Raw genomic sequence first — 22,866 nt, 5'->3', positions numbered from 1 at the left:
ACAACTGCCTTCGTCAATTACCACACTATAGACTTTTCCATTTACCAGACATATGGAGTGAAAAATAGTCTCCTTCTGACTGTTGCCTTTGGGCTTAACGTGTATGTTTAGTGCTTGTTGAGCCATAAATACATCTCCCTATACTAGTTGAGATATACTCTTTGCGTCCACTAGTGGTAGATCTTCCTACTCATCACTATTTTCGTGGTCACTAACAATATCTCCATCATCTCGGATAATCATGGCACACTGATTAGGACATTGGGATGCAATATACCTCACTCCTAAGCACTTAAAACATTTAACAGTGCTCTGACGGGTGGCTGGTGCCTTAGGATTAACTATTGGATTACAAGCAGGTTGTTTTCCCTTACTATCATCCACTTTCTTACTTTCATCCCTTCGAGATCATCTTTGGTTTCCTTGGGGAGCATTACTAACATACCTCCGATTAGTTTCTCTATTCTTCAATTGCCATTCAATATTGATGGCCTTGTGCACCATCTCATCCAAGTTGACATAATTTTGGAGTTAAAGGATATTGGCGATATCCTTGTTTAAACCGTCTGAAAACCAAGCCATGGTGGCTTCCAGCCGCTCGTCAACTCGGGCCCTAATCATGGTTATCTCCATTTCCTTATAGTACTCTTCCACTGACTTAGAACCCTGGGTCAAGCATTGCAATCTCAGGTTCATGTCCTTGTCTAAATGAGCTGTCACAAACTACTTCCTCATGATGGATCTCAATTCTCGCCAAGTGGTGATTGACAAGTCCCCATCTCATTCCTGGAGAAGAGCTAATTGATCTCACTATACTGAGGCATAGTCAGTAAACTCAAGGGTGGCCAATTTGAGCTTTTTCTCTTCACTAAGGTTGTGGTAATTGAAAATGCGATCAACTTTTCATTCCCACTCGAGCTAGGCTTTGGGTTCATTCTTCCCTTGAAAGGCTGGTATCTAGAACTTGAAGTCATAGAGGTCTCCATCTGCCTCTTCGCGATGGCCTCAATGTCTGTCACCAACATTATCGCCACATGATCCTGTCTTGTTGTACACTATTTAGTGTCAGGCACGACTACAGTGTTCGCCTCGCTCCTGGTGATCCATAAAGGACGACCATGTTTCCTAATGGGATACTTAGCTAGGTGAACATGTCCATGCCTCTTTCTTCTAAGGTGGTTGGACGGCTGTTGGCGTTTTGGTGAAACATTACAGAGTTCCTGTAAAGACAAGAGTTAGTGAAAACAATATCTCTCCCTCAACTTTACTCGTGTTTACCTCGTAATCTCTCGATTGACAGCTTCATCTGTCAAGTTGAGCATTCAGAATTCAGATCACTTAAATCGGGTCAGCACGTTAATCCTTATGATACAACAAAGAACCCTAAAGTATTCTGATTTCAATTAAAACTCAGAAATAAACACACAGAAAAAGGAATAATGTGCTCTTTGTGCGTTAACCAACTAGTAACAATTAGTCACTTAATTATGTTACGAAACAATCGTAAAATAAGGAATGAAACGTAGATCACAAAGAATGACAATTCGGACTGATGCATAGGGATCTGATCAATCTCGATGGATATAATCGGTAGGTGCATCTTTCTATACTACCCTCAATTTATCGGCTACGCTATACGATCGGTCAAGTTTCTTTATGCAATGTTGATGCAAATTATTGAAATATAATTCAAAAATTAAATGTGGATAGTGTGCGGAATGAAAATAAAAGTTTTCGCTCACACCTGTTAGTCAACGTACTTTGCCTTCGATTTCTCAAAGGATTTCCAGTCACCAATTAGGCAGTTATTCTGCTTTTGTGATGCAAACTACAAATAATGTGTTAATTGCCTTATGGGTGCAATTGAGATATTTTTAGTATTTTTTATAGATATAATTTTTGTTTTGAATAATAACACAAACTATTTGAATTGAACGCATATATATGTATTCAAGCAAGATGCAATATGAATTAACAATCAAATAAATTTGAATGCTAATTTAAGAACAAAATGGTAAAGCAAATAAAGATAGATTTGGGTTTCTAGGAGCCAAAGCTTTGATATCGGATGATATCAAATTGAGCTTAAGCCTTTTAGCTCTGGTCCCAAATGATGTGGGAGGGTATGGGGAGGATCAAATATACTTATGAAACTCACTCAACATATGCAATACCGAAACAATAACCACCTTGAATTAAACTCTTCTCTCTAATTGAATTTATAATCCTAAAAGGAAAGTAAAAACAAATATTAGAAAAATAAAACAAGAAAAGGAAAAATGCTACGGACTTACTGATAAATTGATCCTCACTTCTTACCTCAACAAGACCTCTGAAGACTCCTACTTCCCAAAGAACTTGAAGAAGCTAATTTTAGCAAAAATATTAAAAGAAGAAAAGATGAAACTCTCAAGAATTCTCTCAAATTTATTCTCAAATGTGTATTTTACATCTTATGGGTAAATGTCTATTTATAACCTTTTCTAGGTAATCTAGATGAGTACAAAAATCTTGAAATAATTAATAAAATAATAACCTAGATAAACTTCTATCTTAATATATGAAAATTACATAATAAAATAATTATTTTATCCCAAATAAATTAATTAAATAATCATAAGGGATAGACTTACATTAAAATAATATATGACAATTACATATGATAAACTTCTATCTTAATGTATGACAATTACATAATAAAATAATTATTTTATCTCAAATAAATTAATTAAATAATCATAAGGGATAGGCTTATATTAAAATAATAATTAATTTAAAATCTATATTTATCTCATGTGAAATCTATTTAAAATACATGTGAAAATTAATTTTAACACATGGGTATTTTAAAAAGTGGGTCCCAAACCTTTTTAAAAGGGTGTTAAAATAAAATAAATATTAAATTATATTTTTTTTAAAAAAAAAAAGAGGGGCCGACTGGTTGGGCTATGCAGATGGGCCAGGCTGCCCGGTCTGCACAAGTTGTGCTAGAGAAAACTCGCGGGAGTCGCATGCTAGCAGCTTAGGCCGTTTTGCTAGGCTGTCCACGGGCCTGTCTGCGCGGGATGCACACGTTTGACCCTTGGGCTTGCGCGTGCGGGGTTGGTTCCAGGTTGGCCTAGAGGGTTGTGTGTGTGGGCACTCCCGAGTGCTCGTACGGGCACGCATATGTGTTCGTGGACCGTGTAGGCTGGGCTATATGTCCAGCACACGTGTGGACCTCCAGATCTCTATGTTGAGAAAGTTACCGATGTCTTGTCTTCTTGCGAAGTATAAGGTCACCTCAACTGCTTCACCATGGGACTGGAGAACACCGGTGGATATGCGGGTCAAACTTCCTATACGCGCATTGCAACACAGGTGTACCCCGTAGGTACCCAAACCCATACTATATTTGGGCTTTCATCTTGGGTCAGGATTTTTGGGCCGAGTCATTCCTTAATAGTAAGGCCTGTTACCCTCCGAGTTTCTAGCACATTCTGGGATCATTTTTTCCTAAGGTGGGAACTTTGTCTGATAGATTCGACCTTACTATTGGATACTTGGTCGGGAATAGAGTAACTTTGAGTATTGATACCTCGCAATTGCTTTCTCTCATTTTCGAGAAGCTCATTTGTACTTGCTTGCTTCTTGCACTCTTGTGGTTTAGGTGTGTTGCCAGCAAGTATCACGTCACGATATGATTAGACTCCTCAACGTCAAGGCCATCACCAAGCTAATGTAGTGTAAACCTCAAATGCTTCTATTTCCACTCCATGGATAGTCGACTCTGGAGTCAATTACCATGTCACACCCAACTTATCATCGTTGTACATTGTTGATACTTATGGAGGTTCTCATCAAATAAAAGTCGAAAATGGTGAAGGTTTGCATATTGATCATATTGGTTATGGTTTGTTTGCCCCAATCAAACAATACTGTTCCCTCTATATCTTAAAAGTTACTTTCAGTTCATAAATTTTATCACGATAATCACTGTTTTATTGAGTTTTGGCCTTCTATGTTTTATGTCAAGGATTTGGTGACCAAACAAACACTTTTTTAGGGATGAAATAAGGATGGGTTGTACTTTCTGCCCAATCAACCAAATAAACTGGCTCACATTGCAACTCTCACATTTGACGATTGGCATTGAAAGCTTGGATATTCGCATTCAGCAACAGTGGCCAAAGTTATCAATGAAAATAAATTAGAGTCCAGTACTTCCTCCTTGTCATCACAGTGTCAAGCATGTGTCATGGGAAAAATGGCAAAATCATGTCTTTCTCCTGTTTTTCATCATAGTGTAAAACCCTTAGATCAAATTTTTTTAGATGTCTGGGGTCCATCTCTTATCTTATCAAATATTAGTTTTTATTTTTTTGTTATATTTATGGATGATTTCACCAAGCTCACCTGGATTTACTTCCTCAAAAATAAAAGTGATGTTTATTCCTCTTTTATTCAATTTCAAACAATGGTTGAAAAATAATTTGACAAAGAAAATTAAGGTTTTTCAATCAGATTGGGAAGGAGAATTCCAAAAACTTAATACATTTTTTAAACAGCAAGGAATTCTTCATTATGTGGCTTGCCCCCACACACATGAGCAAAATGGAGTTTTGGAACAAAAAAATTAAACACATAGTTGATTCTAGACCAACATTACTTGCACACAACAAAGTTCCCTTTAAGTATTGGTCATATGCGTTTCAACAATTAGTTTTCACAATTAATTTATTGCCTATTCCAGTTCTTAAAAGCATCAATTCATATCAAAAACTATTTGCAAAAACGTTCAATTTTCAGCATTTACATCCTTTTGGCTGTCTTGTATTTCCTCTTTTACAACTATATTAAAAACAAACACAAATTCTTTTTTAACCCCAATTATTTTAAACGCTAATGAACCTCATTATTGGCTTAAGGCTCTTAATAGCATTATATTTGCTTGTTGCATTTTGCACAACTATTTGTGGGAAGAGGATCCAAATGATGAACTTTTAGCGGAGGTTGATGAAGAACTTTTAAACGCTTCTCATGAGAAATGAATTCCATATAATCTTAGGGATAGTCATGAAACAACAAGAAGAGGGGAAGCTATTAGAGATAAAATAATAACTGATATGTGGGCTACTTATAATGTTTGATTACATTAGTAGAGTAATTGTATTGCTTATGAATTTGTGTTATTTATTACTTTTGTGTATTTTATGACGTGTGTAACATTAACTTTTAATTGAACACTACCATTTGGATTTTATTTTATTGTAAACGCTTTATATTTCATCGAATCTCTTGTTCCTGATAATGATTATATTTGTTGATTTTGTGCTATAGTGTTCTATAAAATGGCCAGTAGGAATAAATCTGCAGATCGAGGGAATAACACTATCCACTGGATTGATTGTTTTGATGATGCATTAATAAATGCTTCTTACAGTCAACATTACTTAGGCCGTAGATCTAGTGGGACATTCAACACACAAGCCATTGATTGTATCATGTCAGAAATGACGAGCTCCTTCCCAGACATGCCAATTGACAAAGAGCGAGTGCACAACTGCATCAAAAATCTAAAAAGACAATTCTCGAAATGGTATGACATTTTTTAAAATGGGTTGAGTGGTTTTGCTAGGCATCCGCTAACTGAAAAATTTGAAGTGAAAGAAGAGGTGTGGAAGCAACTAATAGAGATAAATTAAAAAGTCTATCATATGTTATTTGTAATATTTTATATGGTTTAAATATTAATATATTAATTCATCATAAGCTCACTCCGAAGCAGCTGAACTTAAGAATAAACGAGTTTGGAATTATGACAAAATGTTATAAATGTATGGAAGGAATAGAGCTGATGGGGCTGGTTGTGAGACAACACGTACCAGTCAAAGACAGAGGAGGAGGAATGTTAATACACATGCAATGAGTATTGAGGATATGGAGAATATGGTTCACGAAACTTCAGGTGTTAATGTCAATGTTGATAGTGAGGAATCTTTGAACGATCCTTCAACGCCACAAGCTCTTACTTCACAACCCCAATATGAAGCCCAAGTTCTTTTAGGCATAAGAAATAGAAACATTTGTCTACTATCCCATAAGATGATTATTTGATTCAATAAATTGGAATTTATGCAAATGCACTCAAGAATATGACACTAGACACACATGTTTTAGCACCCCAACTGTATGAAGAGATTGCTCGTTTGGGTTTTAACACAAAACAAGAAACAAAGGTTTATATTTATCTTTTGGAAAAACCAAACATGGTGTATAATTTGATGAGTTGCCCTCCTAAACAGCGCAAGACTTTCCTACAAAATTTGCTTCAGTCACCAAGTAAAAACTTATATTAAAACTAAAGTTCAAAGAAAAAAACTTATTAGTTTGTAATTTTTGATTTTTTAATTGCTTTACATTTTTAGATAACCAAAAATGGGGGTTGTTGTTGTCGATGTACAAGACTCAAGTATGGATTTAGGAAAATTAAAAAATTTATGTTGCATGATGTATTCTGTTTCTTTTTATAGTCGGTTAAAATTTATATAAACAATTAATAATCTATTAGAAAAATAGATGAATCTTATTATTTTAATGGATTAATTTGTAGTTTAGAGTGATTAATCTTGTTAAATTTGTATTGGCAATGATCAAACGAGTGTTATATTTTCAAAATTGTTATATTTATAGAACTATACATTTTTTAAATTAAAAAAATTGATCTGATACATATTAAAAAAAGATGATTGAAACTAATATGTACATAACAAAAATATAACAAAGTAATAGAAATAAAATTAATGTACAAAAAATAATAAGAATAATAGGAATATACAAAGAAACATAAATAGTAGTAATTTACAAAAAAATCTTCTTCTTTTTCTTTAATTTTTTTTTATCTAATTATATATATATATACATACATACATATAGCCACTTGATCTTCTTTTGTATTCTCACTTGATTTTTTTTTATAAAATTTATTTACTTTATTATATACATATATGTATCTATATATTTAATTATATATATATTCAGTTATATATATACAAATATATAATATATTTAATTATATATATTCATATATCTGTATATCTAATTATATATACATATATATAATATATTTAATTAGATACATACATATATCTGTATATTTAATTATATATATACATGTTTATAATATATTTAATTACATATATACATGTACATATTTAATTATATACATACATTTATCTGTATATTTAATTAAATATATACATATATATACAATATTTAATTACATATATACATGTATATTTAATTATATATATAATATTTTATTACATATATACATGTATATATTTAATTATATGTATACATATATACATGTATATATTTAATTATATATACATATATCTATATATTTTTTATCTTTTCTCTTTTTATTTTTTTATTATTATTACATATAATAAAATATGAGCAAAATAAGTAATTTGATCAAATAACAACTATATTATTTTATCAATTAAAATAAAAATAACTGTCATTATTATATATTAATACACATTCTTTTCAAATATTGTATAACTTAATCATTAAGATTTTCTACACTTACCATACAGTACCGTAAGTTAATGAATCATTATGAAAGTCATCTATATAAGGCCTTCCTCTCCTCTTCTATCTCCTCACCCCTCATTAGAGGAGATCAAGAGAAAAACTGCAGTGATGAGTTTTAAGTTAAGGGGTTTTTAGGAGGGTTTATTTCCAAAACCCCCTTAAATATAAAAGTTAATTATGGGTGCATATTAACAAAATGAATAAAACTTGTTACAAAAATAAATAATTATAAAAAAAATTAAGATTATAGGAATATAAGAATAAACACCTACCTTCACTCTCTTCTCCTTCATCTCTTTTCTCCTACGTGTCTCCCCACGCTAGTATAACGACACATAATCACTAGGCTTTACATGCTCAATCGAAAAAAAAGCTAGCACTCGTAATCCATGCAAGCTCGACCTCTCCATAACTCAAAATTAAGGTCGCTGCTTTTAATCAAGTAGATTGGATTTATCTTAATAACAAACAAGCAAATACCTAGATAATTCCTGTCATACTATCATTTGGTTAGCATAATTTTGTTTTTGATCCATCTCTCTTTTGGCCAAAGCCTTAAATATCCACTAATGTTAAGGAATCAGTAAAATCTCTCCATATTCCCAGTCACTGAAGTGTTTCTAATTCTCTCTCTTTTGAAATAAGCATTATAACAGCTAATGTAATTTCACTGTACTACCTACCAGTTTGTCGATGTTCTCAGAAACTAAAGCGGAAGTACACAAATTGAGCACAATTAAAAAGATAATAACTCTGTTATGCCGAGAGTGAAAGAAACTTACCCACAAACCAATGCCACCTCATGGGAGGTCAGATGCTTCTTCAGTCAAGTACCGTAATCTGTCAGGAAGTATACTCTTTCCTCTTGCCAATCTCTCAACCTCATCAATCCCATCCCTTAATATTCATTGTTGTTATCTCCATTCTACGAATTCAAATAAAACCTAGATTTTCTATTCCTCAAAATCCTACGAATTTTCCCGAAGAAGTCACAAAAAAATGGCAGTTGAGCTTCAGGTTAAAGAATTGAACCGTAAACGAAAGGAACAAAGGGGTTTAACGTTTTAATTTGATTGTGGAATGAAAGATGAGAAAATGGAGAGATTTTCAGAGAGGAGAGAGAGGGTTTGAGAGCGAAACTGGAGATATCATTCTTAGGATCTAAAGAATGGTGTTCCACCAAATGACATCATACTCTTAAAAATAACGAAAATTTTCTTTTTTATGACTTAATTAACATAATAAGTAATTTAAAATATTTACATTTATTTAAGTTTGAAAAATTGAAAAAAATAATTATTGGAAATCTCTCATTCTTTCTTAATGCATATGTAATTGTGGTATATTACTTTAATAAAGCAAAATATGTATCTTTTAAGTTCTTTTCTTAATATTTATAATTTTTTGAAATACTCAGTTGTTGCCCAGTTGGTACAGAATAAGAGGGAAAAAATATAATAATATATATATGCAACTAATTATAAATCGAAAGAAAATAGAAAATAAAAAAAGGGAGGATAGTCTAGAGGCGCACGCCTCTGGGAAAAGAAAAAAGAAAAAAAAAACCATGTTGAATATATATATATATATGTTTATGTATATATATAATTAAACAAAAGAAAAAAATAAAGAAAAGAAGAACCTGAGTGTACTTTTAGAAGAAAACACATGGCCATATATATAATATATATGTATATATACGTAATTAAATAACATAAAAAGAAAGAAAAAAAACAAAGAGAGAAAAGAGAGGGAGGGAGTGAGAGATGAAGGTTGTGACTGAGAGAGGGAACGACGAGGGAGATTTAGAGAGGAAGTGGGTCGCGCGATGTTGCGTGACACCACAACCGAAGGAGAAAGAAAGAAGAGAGTAGTTGTCATTGGTTAGAGAGAGAAAAAAAAGGAGGGAGAGAGAGAGAGAGAGAGAGAGAGAGAGGAGACGCAGTTGGGTAGAAAGAGAAGAATAAGAAAAGAAGAAAAAAAAAAAAGAAAGAAAAAATGAAGACGAAGAAGAAAGGAAGAAAGAAGAAGAGGAAGAAGGGAAAGAAGAAAGAGAAGAGAGCGAGGCAGACCGAACCGAGGGGCTCCACGCACGTGACAGAGAGAGAGTGTGCAAACGGAGAACAAGTACAGTGGCTACAGACGTGACGGCCATGGCGCGGCGAAAGAGAGTGGAAATATTCGTGGGGAAGAAGAAGAAATAAGAAAAGAAGAAAAAAGAAGAAAAGAAAAAAAAAAGAAAAGAGAAAAAAAAAAAGAAAGAAAAATGAAAGAGAAAAATAAAAGAGAGAGAAAAGAAAAAAAAGAGAAAGAAATGGAAAAAAAAGGAGAGAAAAGAAAAGAAAAGAAAAGAAAAGAAAGAGAAAGGGAAGCGCAACAACCAGATTTGCTGTTGGTATGCAATACGTGGTAACGCGCATTGATCCCAACATCGGTGCATGGCAATTTTGGTGGCACGTGTGTGGTAGCAAGTGGCAATGCTAGTGAATATTACTGCGTATCCCAACGTAAAATTCGTTTCTTATTTCACGTTATATAGTTTCTAAAAGTATTTGCAATCTAATATATATATTTTTTGTTATAAACGAAAAAAATTATTCAAAAAATACCCGAATTTCTAAGAGGATTATAAATCGAATTAGAAAGGATTTTTAAAGCTTTTTCGATTACATTGTAGGTAAGAATTATGTATATTATGTACAGAGACATAAATTATATATTTATATAAATGTGTATAGATAGTGCATTATGTGTGAATGTGTAAGTGTATGTATAATGTAATATAAATAAAATTAGTACGTCTAAATTGTATTTGTTTGTGTTTATACAATCTATATATATACGTTTTTACGCATGTGTGTATATATATATATATATATATATATAAATATACTTGAGATATGAATTGATAAGAACAGAATTGATTAGAACAAAATTGATAAGAACAGAACTAATAAGAACAAATTCATGAATAAATATGTATATGGTATGTTATATGTGATTGTGTATATCTGTTTAAGTATGAACATGTGTTCATGTATCGGTAGAGATTGTGTGTGTGAATATAAATATATATTTTGTTTGAGATATTTAATGATGATACATGTCTGTATTATGATATGTGTATGTATACACAGCATGTGAAATGTATAACCATTGTGCATGTTTGGAATTCTGGTACACTGCACTTGCTATGTGATCTAGTGCATACGTACGACGTACGGTACTTGTTGTGTAATCTAGTACAATTGCGCGAGGAATTTGAGTATCATGTGCTTGATATGTGATTTGGTACATTCTGATTCAGAAAATGGTTTGAAATGTATGGATTTGATGTGCGTGATGATATCATATATTCTGCGTATGTTTGTATTTAATTGTGTGTAGAAATTAAGACCTTAAATTAATATAAATGTTAGATTTTTAAATAAAAAACTGAATAAGTGAATAGATCTAGGAAATAAACACAAAAAAATTTGAAAAGTGTAAGTTAGTTAGATAAATAGACTGAATAAGCCACTAGGAAGACAATCATAAGAAATAGTTCTAGAAATAGAGAATTTAGGTAAATTTAAAAATAAATTGTGTAGCATGTAGATAGAAGAACAAGGGAAACTTTTGATAATGCAATACGAAAACTGTGAAGAATAAATAAGATATTTAATTCGTTAGTCATGAATCAAGGAGGAGCGGTGTGTGTGTGGCTAAAGTTTAGCAAGTATGGTGAACTTGTACATGAATAGTGTTTGAAACCTAGTCCCGACGTGGATAGATGTTTGTGAGCATATGGGTCACTTAGTAAACATAACTTATATGGCCAATGTGAGATTGTGTGTCCTATCTATGCGATGGTGGGATCTTTTCACCTTTCCTCGATAGGGATATAACGTGCATCGCGCAATGGTAACCTAAATAAACTTTAAAAAATTAAATAATGTGAAATTATAAATTTGAGTGGAGCGATATGTGTGTGAGTAAATCCGTTTTACTTTGAGGAATCTGTGAATCCATAAGTGTGATGTGAAATGAGAACAATAATTAGATTAGATAAATGATGATTATAATATCTTTCGTGTGATGATTGGTTTTCTTGTGTATTTTGATTGTGATGTTTTGTTTGATATTTTTTTGATTATAAAATACTACTGTATTTTACATATTACATGGATGCATGTATGTAAGTCTCTTTTATAGAATTCTTTCTCTTATTAAACTCGTGAAGCTCACCCCAATTCACCCCCCACCAGATTAGTGGAGATGAAAAATAAGTTCAAGATCAATGGAAGATGGTGAAAAAAACTTTATTAGTTTTTATTTTAAAATTGTAAATTAATTTAAATGTCTCAATTATTTGTAAACAAATAATTATTATGTCACAAGAGATGTGTATTAAAGTGTAGTTCCGTTACATATTTAATATTTTTCTGTTCCACTAGTTAGAAATATTGTTCTAACCTCTATACCTACCGACATTGAGGTTCGGGTTATTACATTTTAAAATTATATTAAAAATAAAATATAATAAAATAAAAAAATTGTTGCTATTTTTAGTCAAAATTTTTATAATTATAAAATTATAAATTAAAATAATTTTATATGCTTAAGAATCAAATTGTAATGAAAAAATTTTAGATACCTAATTATAACATGACAAATAACATAAAAATATAATTTATTTATTTTGTTAAGAGATTACAAGTTGGACTATAATTAAAAAATTATTAGGTCTCTATTTGCAAAAAAAAGTATAATTTCCTCCATTTGTTAAGGTATGAATAGTGCATATTATAAGTTGTTTAAAATTAGTAATCTTTTTTGTTTAAAAAAATAATTATGAGTTTAAGTAAATTATTTATTGAAAACAAATGAATAATTATTTTTTTTGCTAAAGAATTAGTACAAATATATACTTATCATTAAAATATATATAATTTATTTTACTATATTTTTTTAGTTTTAAGTAAATATTACTATCATTAAGGTAGCTAAATATCTTTTTAAAATAAAAAAGTCCATATTTTATTATTTGAAACTTTTTTAAAATTAGTAATGTAAGTTATTTCAATAGTTTAATATTATCATAAGATATCTTGATAATTTATATATGATATATTAGAACTTAAGTGTGGTACAACAAATATCATAAAATTTATTTTAAACGACTGTAAACCCATAAAACACGAATACAATGATGATACATGTAAAGACACACTTAACATTCTCTTTTCTGCATATCTTAGTATACTTCCTTTGAGGAAGTTTGCCAATAAAACTAAACGGTGCCTGCGTGGGGACTAATATGGCACACTCTTAATGCGAAAGCCAACCCCTGGGTGTGCACAACGAGAGCGCGATGGCGTGCTCCATTGAGCACTCAACAAGCAAATAAGCGCGCACATAGGTACATTATGCCACGTAAAGAAGACTGAGACACGCACCGTGAGGCAAATGCACGTGTGGACATGCCGTGTTTCGTGAGCGCATGTGGGCATGTCAGGCTACGCAAGCACGCACGTGGACACCCCATGTCGCACAAACACGAGGGTTTGATGCCCTGCACAGGGCGACCTGCACTCCTGCGCACAAGGGACAGTCCCCAACACAAGCATTGTGTCCGGCTTGTTTGCCCATGCATATGACAATGCATAATCTGCTGAGTTGTGTGACCCTGCCAAATGCACCCATATGCCAAGAGGGCCTTATGGCTGGCCACTGCCACGCCCGTTAGCGGGGTGCAGTGAGGGATTTTCTCCATTGTCTTTGGATCAGGAACGGGCCTTAAATGGGCCTGAATTGTTTACAAGTACTTTGAGAAGCCCATAACCCAATTGACGAACCTCTATTCGGCCCAAATATGTTATTGGGCCGGACTGTGTCCTAAAAATTTAGAATGGATTCTAATAGAGTCCGAAATTGGGTTTTAGGGGCTTAAGGAGTTAAAAATGATTTTTGTGGATCCCGACCAGGTTCGGTTGAAATTGAAATAAGTCCAGTGAGCCGAAATAGGATAAATGGGCCCTAATTGCCAAAAATGATGGACAAAAAAATTGATAGGCTTCTCGGGCTGGGTGGTACAAAATTATTGGTAATTTTGAAATGATCTAATTAATTAGGCTTTTTGTTATGATAATATCAGTTTAATACAATAATGTGTGTTAGCTCCAAAATCCTAAATCCATTTACCTGTTATCACGGAAGGGTTACTGTTTCCATCTACTTACCAACTGTTGGTGAACCACTCCCTGTGAATGGGTATTGTATTAGTTTTTATCTAACGAAAGTGGATCACGACTGACTGCAGGAGTACAGTGGCGAAGTAATGTCATGATCATAGAACTTCTTCATTACTCTTTTCTGATTCTCCTTCACAATGGTAGTTGGGGATCCTTTTTGCGTTCTATTGACATAGGATCAAACAGCTTCGCGCGAAGATCTAAACCATTGAAACCCGAATGAGTCACTTTGGTAAGAATAGGTTAGTTTGTCTATTAGTCTAGTCATCAGTAAATTATAAGTTTATGTAAGTGATTGGTTGTCAGTATTTGATTATGTAGTTCATGATGGACAAATAAATGCTATTTTTAATAAAAATATGTTAGTACTTTTACCATAAATTTTTTAGCAGTCTAAAACACGTAAATATGATATTTAAATTGGTAAACATATTTTCACTTATATGTCTTAATTAACTTTTGTAACATTATGAGTATGGCTATAATGTTTTTTTTTTCTTGAGTTTCATGGAACTCGCCGTAATCCATTCCCCCAGATGATGTTGTAGAAGATGACTTGTCTTCCGATCTGCCCCTTAATGCTTGTTTAGATCCATTCGTGGCTCCGTAGCTTGTTGAGTGCAAATCCACATTTCACTTTGGAAGATTGCTATTTTTTTAATGAAATAAGTTGCTAGAACTATGTTTGTAATTTATTTTGTTGGCTAACTTTTTTACTTCAGAAGTGTAAAGTACATTATTAATTTTTGCAAGGGATGAATGAACTTCTGCGTTGTACTGATATATTTGCACTTGTATTTGTTCTGATTAGACACCGCTTCCCATTAGGCAGCAGGATGTCAACAACACAGCTTTAAGGGAGATCTAAAGCTTACTAAAGAATTAAGGAAAAAGGAAAAGAAAAAACCATTTAAAATACTAAAGAGTTTTTTTACCTAGTTTAGGATGTTTCTGTTTTATATGTCCAAATGTGGTATCTAAACTTGCTTATATGATTTGCTTACTTTGATTAAATAGGTGTTTTATATTTTTATGTGATATTAAATGTCTAAGGTCATATGAATGTATAAAATACTTAAAGTCTTTTATTTAATGTTAATAAAATAATTTTCATGAAATGTTCATCCATTTGATGTAACCTATAAAAGTTTTAAATGTCATTGTGAATGTACTAATCAATTTCACCCTTACTTTCAAATAGATCATTAAAGAATTCCAATAAAACCAACTCTTGTATTACCTCTAATCTTTAACATATGCATCCATATATGTGAAATTTCTGATTCCTTAATGAATTATTGATGATTTTTCATGATTAGAAAGTTGATATCTCATCTTAATTTGAAGTTAAGTTGCTTAGTTCAGTCTAAAAAATAAATTTTATAGCTCGTGATATTATTAGATGGGCCATTTTAAATAATTTTGAAGAACCCATCCCTTATGAGAGGTGAAAATTAAAAAAACAAAACTAAAGAAAAAACCTAACAAATGAAGGAAATTAATTCAATATTGTATTTTTATCAATTAGTTTAGTTAGCTTTTTGTTTTAAAGAAAATATATATTTAATTCTATTTTTATCTTATAGATTTAATTAAAAATAGTATAAACAATAAAACATTATTCTTATATTATACTTAAAGTATAACAAAAATATATATCATATAATTAAATATTTATAAAATTATTTATAAGAATTCAGTTTTTTTTTTGTTGAAACCGAAATGAACTTGTAACTTGATGAGCATTTTTGTTTTTGTTTTGCTTCAGATTCTCGCAAATGCATATTAGTTATGAAATTGTTATCAGCTTGTTTTGTTTTTATTGAATCTTACAATTATAATTAGCCAAGGGTTAGAGAAAAACATGAACTGATAGTTAAGGAGTAATTTTTACGGCTGAGGACTTTTAAGATTCTATTGGTGAAGTTCATGGGAAATTCATAGCTCGCAACAACTTTCTGTGATGGCTGATTCAATATATATGTATATGTTTTTGTGTGTGTGTGTGTGTTTTTTTTTTTTACCTTTTCTTTTAGGCCCTGATGAAAACACTTTTAATCTTCAAACTAATGTTGATTTAGTGTCGTCTCTACGATATTCTTTCCTAGCAAATTATGTTGTAACTATTATAAAATAATTTATGAGGAGCAGATGGAAAAAGAAATTCAAATATTAACTATTTTCAGTCAATTTCTTGAGGAAGAAGAGAATATGCAAGTGATTTTTATTGATGAAGGATAAAGTAATTTAAATAATTTTCACTATGAATCTGTTATAGAAGTTGTTTTAGTTGGACTATGTAATTTCCCTTGGTTATATAGTTTTTTAGCTTGCTCTTGTTTTTGCAGATTGATTATGCTTATGAACAATCAAATTCCGTTTAGAAACTTTGGATCCTCCCTACCACTTGTTAAGAGACCAAAGCAATTGGGACTCTATTAGCAGTCTATCCACACACATCAGTAGCTTGTCTTTCTAGCTTTTGTATTATTGTTATAATAATAGTTTGAATTCAAATGTTATTGCTATTATCAACCCTTGACAAATGGGTTTCCTCTGTATAAATACCAAACTTCATCAAATAAATACCATATACAAAATCTCTCCTTTTATCAGCTCCATTTACTTGGTATCAGAGCCATAGCTACACCTTCAGCCATAATCAATGCAAATTCGTCAACATTATCTCATCACTCCTTTTTAATTAAGCTCACAAACAAGAATTACCTTTCCTTGAAAACTCAATTTCTCCCACTCTTAAATTACCATAACTTAACCAAATTTTTTGATGGCTCATAGACAGCTCTACCCAAAATAATATCTTATCCGAATAAACTTGAAGAACACATTTTGAATCTCGAATATCTAACCTGGTTTTAAAGAGATCAGATGTTGTTATGTTGCCTTTTATCTTCTCTATCAGAAAAAGTATTTCCATATATAATCGGCTTGAAATCTTCCTATGAAGTATGGTCTGCTTGGCGAATTCCTTTGGCTTCCAATCCCAAAATCGACAATTGTAACTGAACATAGAGTTACAAGAGCTAAAGAAGAACAACCTCACTATATCTCAGTATCTTTAGAAGGCAAAATCTTTAGCTGATGAACTCGCATAAGCTGGTCACAGTTTGACCACAGCTGAATTCAACACCATCATTTATCACAATTAAACAACAACTATCATAACATCATTACTACCCTCAACTTACGTTCTAAACCCATCTCATTTAATGAACTCCATAGTCACTGCCTTGGCCACGAAATTCTCATTAAAAGGCATCAAGAACTGTTTGTTGATAATTTCTCTAGAAGAAATTCAAACCCAACAAATTATCAAACCTCTAACACGTCACCAAATTGAATAAACTATCATTCCAACCAACGATAACAGTGTCCTTACCATGCATCATGCCAAATATTCAATCTCAGAAATCACACGACAAACCGTTGCTGCAAATGTTATGATCAGATTCCTCAACGTCAAGGCCATCACCAAGCTAATCTAATGCAAACCTCAAATGTTGATGTTGCCACTCCATGGATAGTCAACTCTGGAGCCAATTACCATGTCACACCCAACTTATCATCGCTACACATTGCTGATACTTATAGAGGTTCTGATAAGATAAAAGTAAAGAATGGTGAACGTTTGCATATTGATCATATTAGTTATGGTTTACTTGTCCACTCAAAAAATACTTTTAAAGTAAAAGATGCTTTGTATATTCCCTCTATATCTCAAAAGTTACTTTTAGTTCATAAATTTTGTCACGAAAATCACTCTTTTATTGAGTTTTGGCCTTCTATGTTTTATGTCAAGGATTAGGTGACCAAACAAACATTCCTTCAAGGATGAAATAAGGATGGGTTATACCTTCTGCCCAATCAAACGATTAAAGTAGCTCACGTTGCAACTCTCACATTTGACAATTGGCATCGAAAGCTTGGACATCTGCATTCAACAACAGTGACCAAAATTATCAATTAAAATAAATTAGAGTCTAGTACTTCGTCCTTGTCTTCAAAGTGTCAAACATATGTCATGGGAAAAATGGCAAAATCAAGTCTTTCTCCTGTTCTTCATCATAGTGTAGCACCTTTAGATTTAATTTTTTCGGATGTTTTGGGTCCATCTCCTATGTTATCAAATGTTGGCTTTTGTTTGTTTGTTACATTTGTGGATGATTTCACCAGATTCACCTAGATTTACTTCCTTAAAAATAAAAGTTGTGTTTATTCCTCTTTTCTTCAATTTCAAACCATGGTTGAAAAACAATTTGACAAGAAAATCAAGGCTTTTCAATCAAATTGGGGAAGAGAATTCTAAAAACTTAACACATTTTTTAAACAGTAAGGAATTCTTCATCGTGTGGCTTGGCCCCACTCGTATGAGCAAAATGGAGTTTTGAAACGAAAAATTAAACACATAGTTGATTCTAGCCTAACATTACTTACACACAACAACGTACCCTTTAAGTATTGGTCATATGCGTTTCAATAATCTGTTTTCACAATTAATTTATTGCCTATTCCAGTTCTTAAAAACATCAGTCCATATTAAAAATTATTTACAAAAACATTCAATTTTCAGTATTTCTATCCTTTTGCCTATCTTGTGTTTCCTCTTTTATGACCATATTAAAAACACAAATTCTCTTTTAGGAGCATTCTGTATGTCTACTTAGGCTTCTCACTTTTACATCTTGGCCATTTATATTTGAATTTATAGACAGGTCACATTTATGTAGCCCACTATGTTACTTTCGATGACAGTTAGCTTCCTTATCATAAACATCCTACAAATAATCTGCGGCTGAAGGTTAGCACGTCCCTTGTTCCACCCACAATAAACAGGTATCCACGTCCCTTATTTTACCACTTAATTCTCCTAATATCACTGACCTTGAATTATCTCAAAATTCTTTATCTCAGAGTCTTACTCAATCCTTATCATCACCACTAAATTCGTGTCCCACCCTAAACCCACCACCTATTTAGTGTTCCCTTGTATCTCAAATACCAAATGTTAATCTTCTTGTTGATTTTTCACGTTACAATCAAACAGATAATCCATCCGACTCCGTCCCTCCCATATATGATTGTACTCATACCATGAATCTCTGGCCTTCCACCATGGCTAAACGACATGCCCACCTTGCCATCCATTCAACGTCTTCTCCTAAATCCACTTCTTCCAAATTGTTTTCTCTCAAGCCCAATTATCTCACTATTGAACCAACTATATACAATTAAGCCAAACATTACACCGAGTGATAGTAAGCCATGACCACTGAGATCAATGCTCTTATTTCTAATGATACTTGAGTTTTAGTTCCCAAGCCACCACAAATATTGTCGCAACAAATGGGTCTTTCGCATTAAGAAGAAAGCTGATGGTACTATAGAATGCTATAAGGTGCGACTCGTTGCGAAAGGGCATCATCAATAGTTTGGTGTTGATAATCAGAAAACTTTCAGTCCTCTGTTTAAACCTATAACAATTCGAACAGTCTTATCTTATGTTACCACAAAGAGTTGGCCACTCCGCCAATTAGATGTTACTAATGTTTTTCCTTTATGTTTTCTCACAGTTGACATATTCATGGATCAACCTAAGGGATTCATTGATGCCAATCATCCATATCATGTTTGCAAATTAAAACACTTTTTTTATGGACTTAAACAAGTGCCTCACGCTTGGTCTGACAGGCTTTGTCAATTTTTAATGAGAACCAAGGCCGACACTTTTCTTTTTATATTTTGTCGAGGTGTTACAAAAATCTTCCTTCTCATTTATGTCGATGACATAATCATCACAAGTTCAAGTGAAGTTGTTGTCAAAAGGGTTATTCGAGCTCTTCAGCTTAAGCTTCTTATCAAGGACTTCGGTTAATTATCCTATTTTCTTGGTATACAAGTGACTCATTCTAGCTCAGGATTGGTCTTATCGCAATAAAGATACATTCATGACATCCTTGATCAAGCGGCAATGATGGAATCAAAGGGTTGTGTTACGCCAATGGCTATTACACCACCATTATTTAAAGATGATAGCTCGCCTTTACTATATGGTTCTCTATTTCAAAAACTTATTGGTGCACTTCAATACACTATGCTAACCAGACCAGATATCTCTTTCTCAGTGAACAAATTGTGTTAATTCATGTATTCCCCCACCAAACTTCATTGGAAAACACTTAAAAATTACTTAGGTACTTGCGATCCACCAGTAATCTCAGTCTTATTTTTTCAGCAAAATCAAATATTTAACTTCATTATTTCGCTGATAGTAATTGGGTAGGAGATCATGATGATTGTCGGTCAAGGAGTGGTTATGCAATATACATGGGTTGTAATTTAATTGCTTGAGCATCTAAGAAATAACCAACGATGTCCAGATCCTCCACCAAAAGTGAGTACAAGGCATTGGCAAATAGAACAATTGAATTAATTTGGTTATGCATCTTATTTTTCAAACTTGGTATTTCTATTCTAGGCCTACCTATGCTTTGGTGCGACAATTTTGGAGCAATTTATCTCTTTGCTAATCTAGTTTTTCATGCTCGCACAAAGCATATCAAAGTAGACTACCATTTTGTTTGAGACCAAACTACTGTAGGTCTTTTGATTATCAAATTTATCTCTACTTTTGATCAGACAAACGATATATTTACCAAACCTCTACCTACACAATGGTCCCTTTTTCTCTGAAAAAAACTTCGATTACAACCCCTGCCAACATCCGTTTGATGAGGGGTGTTAAGAGATCAAAGTAATCAGGACTCTATCAGCAGCCTATCCACACACATTAGTAGCTTATCTTTCTAGTTTTTGTATTATTGTTATAACAATGTTTGAATTCAAATGTTATTGCTATTATCAACCTTTGACACATGGGCTTCCTTTGTATAAATGCCAAACTTCATCACATAAATAACATATACAAAGTCTCTCCTTCTATTAGCTCTATTTACATCACCAACCATTTGGAAAGATATAGAGAGATGTAGAAACACAAAAGGAAACAGAAAGTCATGGAATCCTTTTTTTTAAAGTAAGCCAAATGTCGAACTATATATCTTCACTAGTGGAAACTAATAAAATTTCTCAGTTGCCATCATCAATAATAAACATTTTGTGCAATCGTGTATGCATATCATGCACATCACCTATACATACAACACTAAATAGCCCAAGAGGCTTTAGACGTCCCCGAAGAAAACCAAGAAGACAAAGAAATTGAATCTTGGATATAATGTCAACGAAGATGAGGATGAAGAACAGGAAAATGAAGATAGAGAGGCGGGCATAATTCCTAAGATAGTGACCAATAGAATGATTAACAGAATGGGATTTTCTATGGGAATTTCACTATTTATAGGGCTTGTGTTCTTCCCATTCTTTTAATATCTCAAGGTGGTTTTGAAGATTGATGTTCCTACCTGGGTTCCCTTTATTCTTTCATTTATTTTCTTCGAAACTACTCTTTTGGGGGTCAGTTATGGTATTGTTTCTTCTAGTTGGGATCCCATGAGAGAAGGATCACCGTTAGGCTCAAAAGAAGCTCAAAAGAACCAGCCTATTTTTTGGTAATCACTGTGGGCAGATCAAGCAAAAAGTAGGAACTAACTCTTGGTTTCTTGCCTGTATTATGTCGATAGGATCATCCTTGTCTTTAGGTTATATTTTTGGCTATTGCATAACTTAAATTCTAATGAGATTTGAATCTGTTAACTGGTAAGTTATGGGTGGTTTCTTACCATTTATGTTTGCTTTTGGTGTGTTGTATAAAATTAAAAATGTCCACAATACCTCTTGTAAAAAAACATGACTCTTCATGAGTCTATAAGAGAGAAACCCTTATTGTAAAAGATATGACTCTTGATGAGTATATAAGGGAAAAAAAAATTATTTCTGTCTAATTAAGGAAACAGACAGCACTCAGAAAAAATATATTATCATTCTCTCTCTCACGTTGAGTTAAACCATAAACAAACTTGGGTTTTATGGTGTGAAAATTATCCGGAACTCTAGTAGAATCCGGAGAAAACAAAATGCATCAAGAATTAAAGATCGTTGGTAGAAAAACAAGCATATTTTCCTATTGTTTCTGCATCAAGGTTAGTTCTAATTTTTTAATTTTTTACATTAGTTAGTTATGCATATTTTGTTAAGGAAAGTTAACTACATATATCTGTGTGATATTTTTTTATGCTAATTAGTTATGCATATTTTGTTAAGGAAAGTTAACTACATATATCTGTGTGATATTTTTTTATGCTAATTAGTTTGGCAAAATTAAAGTGTTACATGGATATGTTCTATTTAAGTTTTATTTTATTATAATAATTAAATTATCATATTTCTAATTTGTATCATACGTGATGATTATGAGCATAGCAAAGTTTTCAAACATGTGATATAAATAATGAAATTTTGATAATTTAATTATGAAAAATCGTGCCTAATGTTTTTATATACTTGTAGAAATGGCAACCAAGAACATGATTATTAATTTATCCACCAATGAGAAGTTGGATGGGACAAGTTATGATATATGGCATTATCTTCTTAATGAGTGCGAGGTTTTAGAAACCTTGACCACTATTGTACCTAAGAAAAAAAATATTAGTAGTGACCAGTATAATGAGGATCTGGCTGCATACCAAGAATGGTCTAAAAAGGATCATTTTGCGCGTTATACTATGTTGTGTTGCATGCATAACGATCTCATTGGAGAGTTTGAGAGCTGTTCCACAGCTAAAGATATGTGGGATAAGCTTAAGTTTACTTATGGCCAGACATCCACTACAAGGCTTTGTGCCTTGGATTAGAGTAGATGAAGTATGAAATGGATCCAAAGCATAGTATAATTGAACAATTACATGTCATGTGTGCTATAGTTTGTGACCTTAAGGCTAGAAGGCATGATATAAGAAATCAGAAGTAGGCTCTGAATGTGATTTGTTCACTTCCAGATGAACTTGAATGTTGGAAAACTTTTAAATTCCTGATGGTTCATAGTGAACATATTAATATTTTCTTTGAAATT

General features: G+C 32.4%; 1 protein-coding gene and 1 pseudogene across 1 annotated transcript; both read left to right on the top strand.

The window, feature by feature from the left end:
* The first annotated feature begins 20,877 nt into the window (after window positions 1–20,877).
* Window positions 20,878–21,538, top strand: LOC148266829 (protein PAM68, chloroplastic pseudogene; annotated as a pseudogene).
* A 765-nt stretch (window positions 21,539–22,303) lies between these two features.
* Window positions 22,304–22,648, top strand: LOC148266828 (uncharacterized). The gene has a single exon (XM_088216066.1). The coding sequence runs from the start codon at window positions 22,304–22,306 to the stop codon at window positions 22,646–22,648; it is 345 nt and encodes a 114-aa protein (XP_088072192.1).
* Window positions 22,649–22,866: the final 218 nt, after the last annotated feature.

Source organism: Carica papaya, chromosome 3 (genome assembly GCF_054855325.1).
Source record: "Carica papaya isolate Zhongbai chromosome 3, ASM5485532v1, whole genome shotgun sequence".
In the NCBI taxonomy this organism is placed as follows: domain Eukaryota; kingdom Viridiplantae; phylum Streptophyta; class Magnoliopsida; order Brassicales; family Caricaceae; genus Carica; species Carica papaya.
Note: the sequence above shows the minus strand (reverse complement) of the source record. Positions and strands in the feature narration are given on the sequence as shown.

Coding starts and splice junctions, on each gene's coding strand:
- LOC148266828 (XM_088216066.1), top strand. CDS start 22,304: ATGGCAACCAAGAACATGATTATTAATTTATCCACCAATGAGAAGTTG.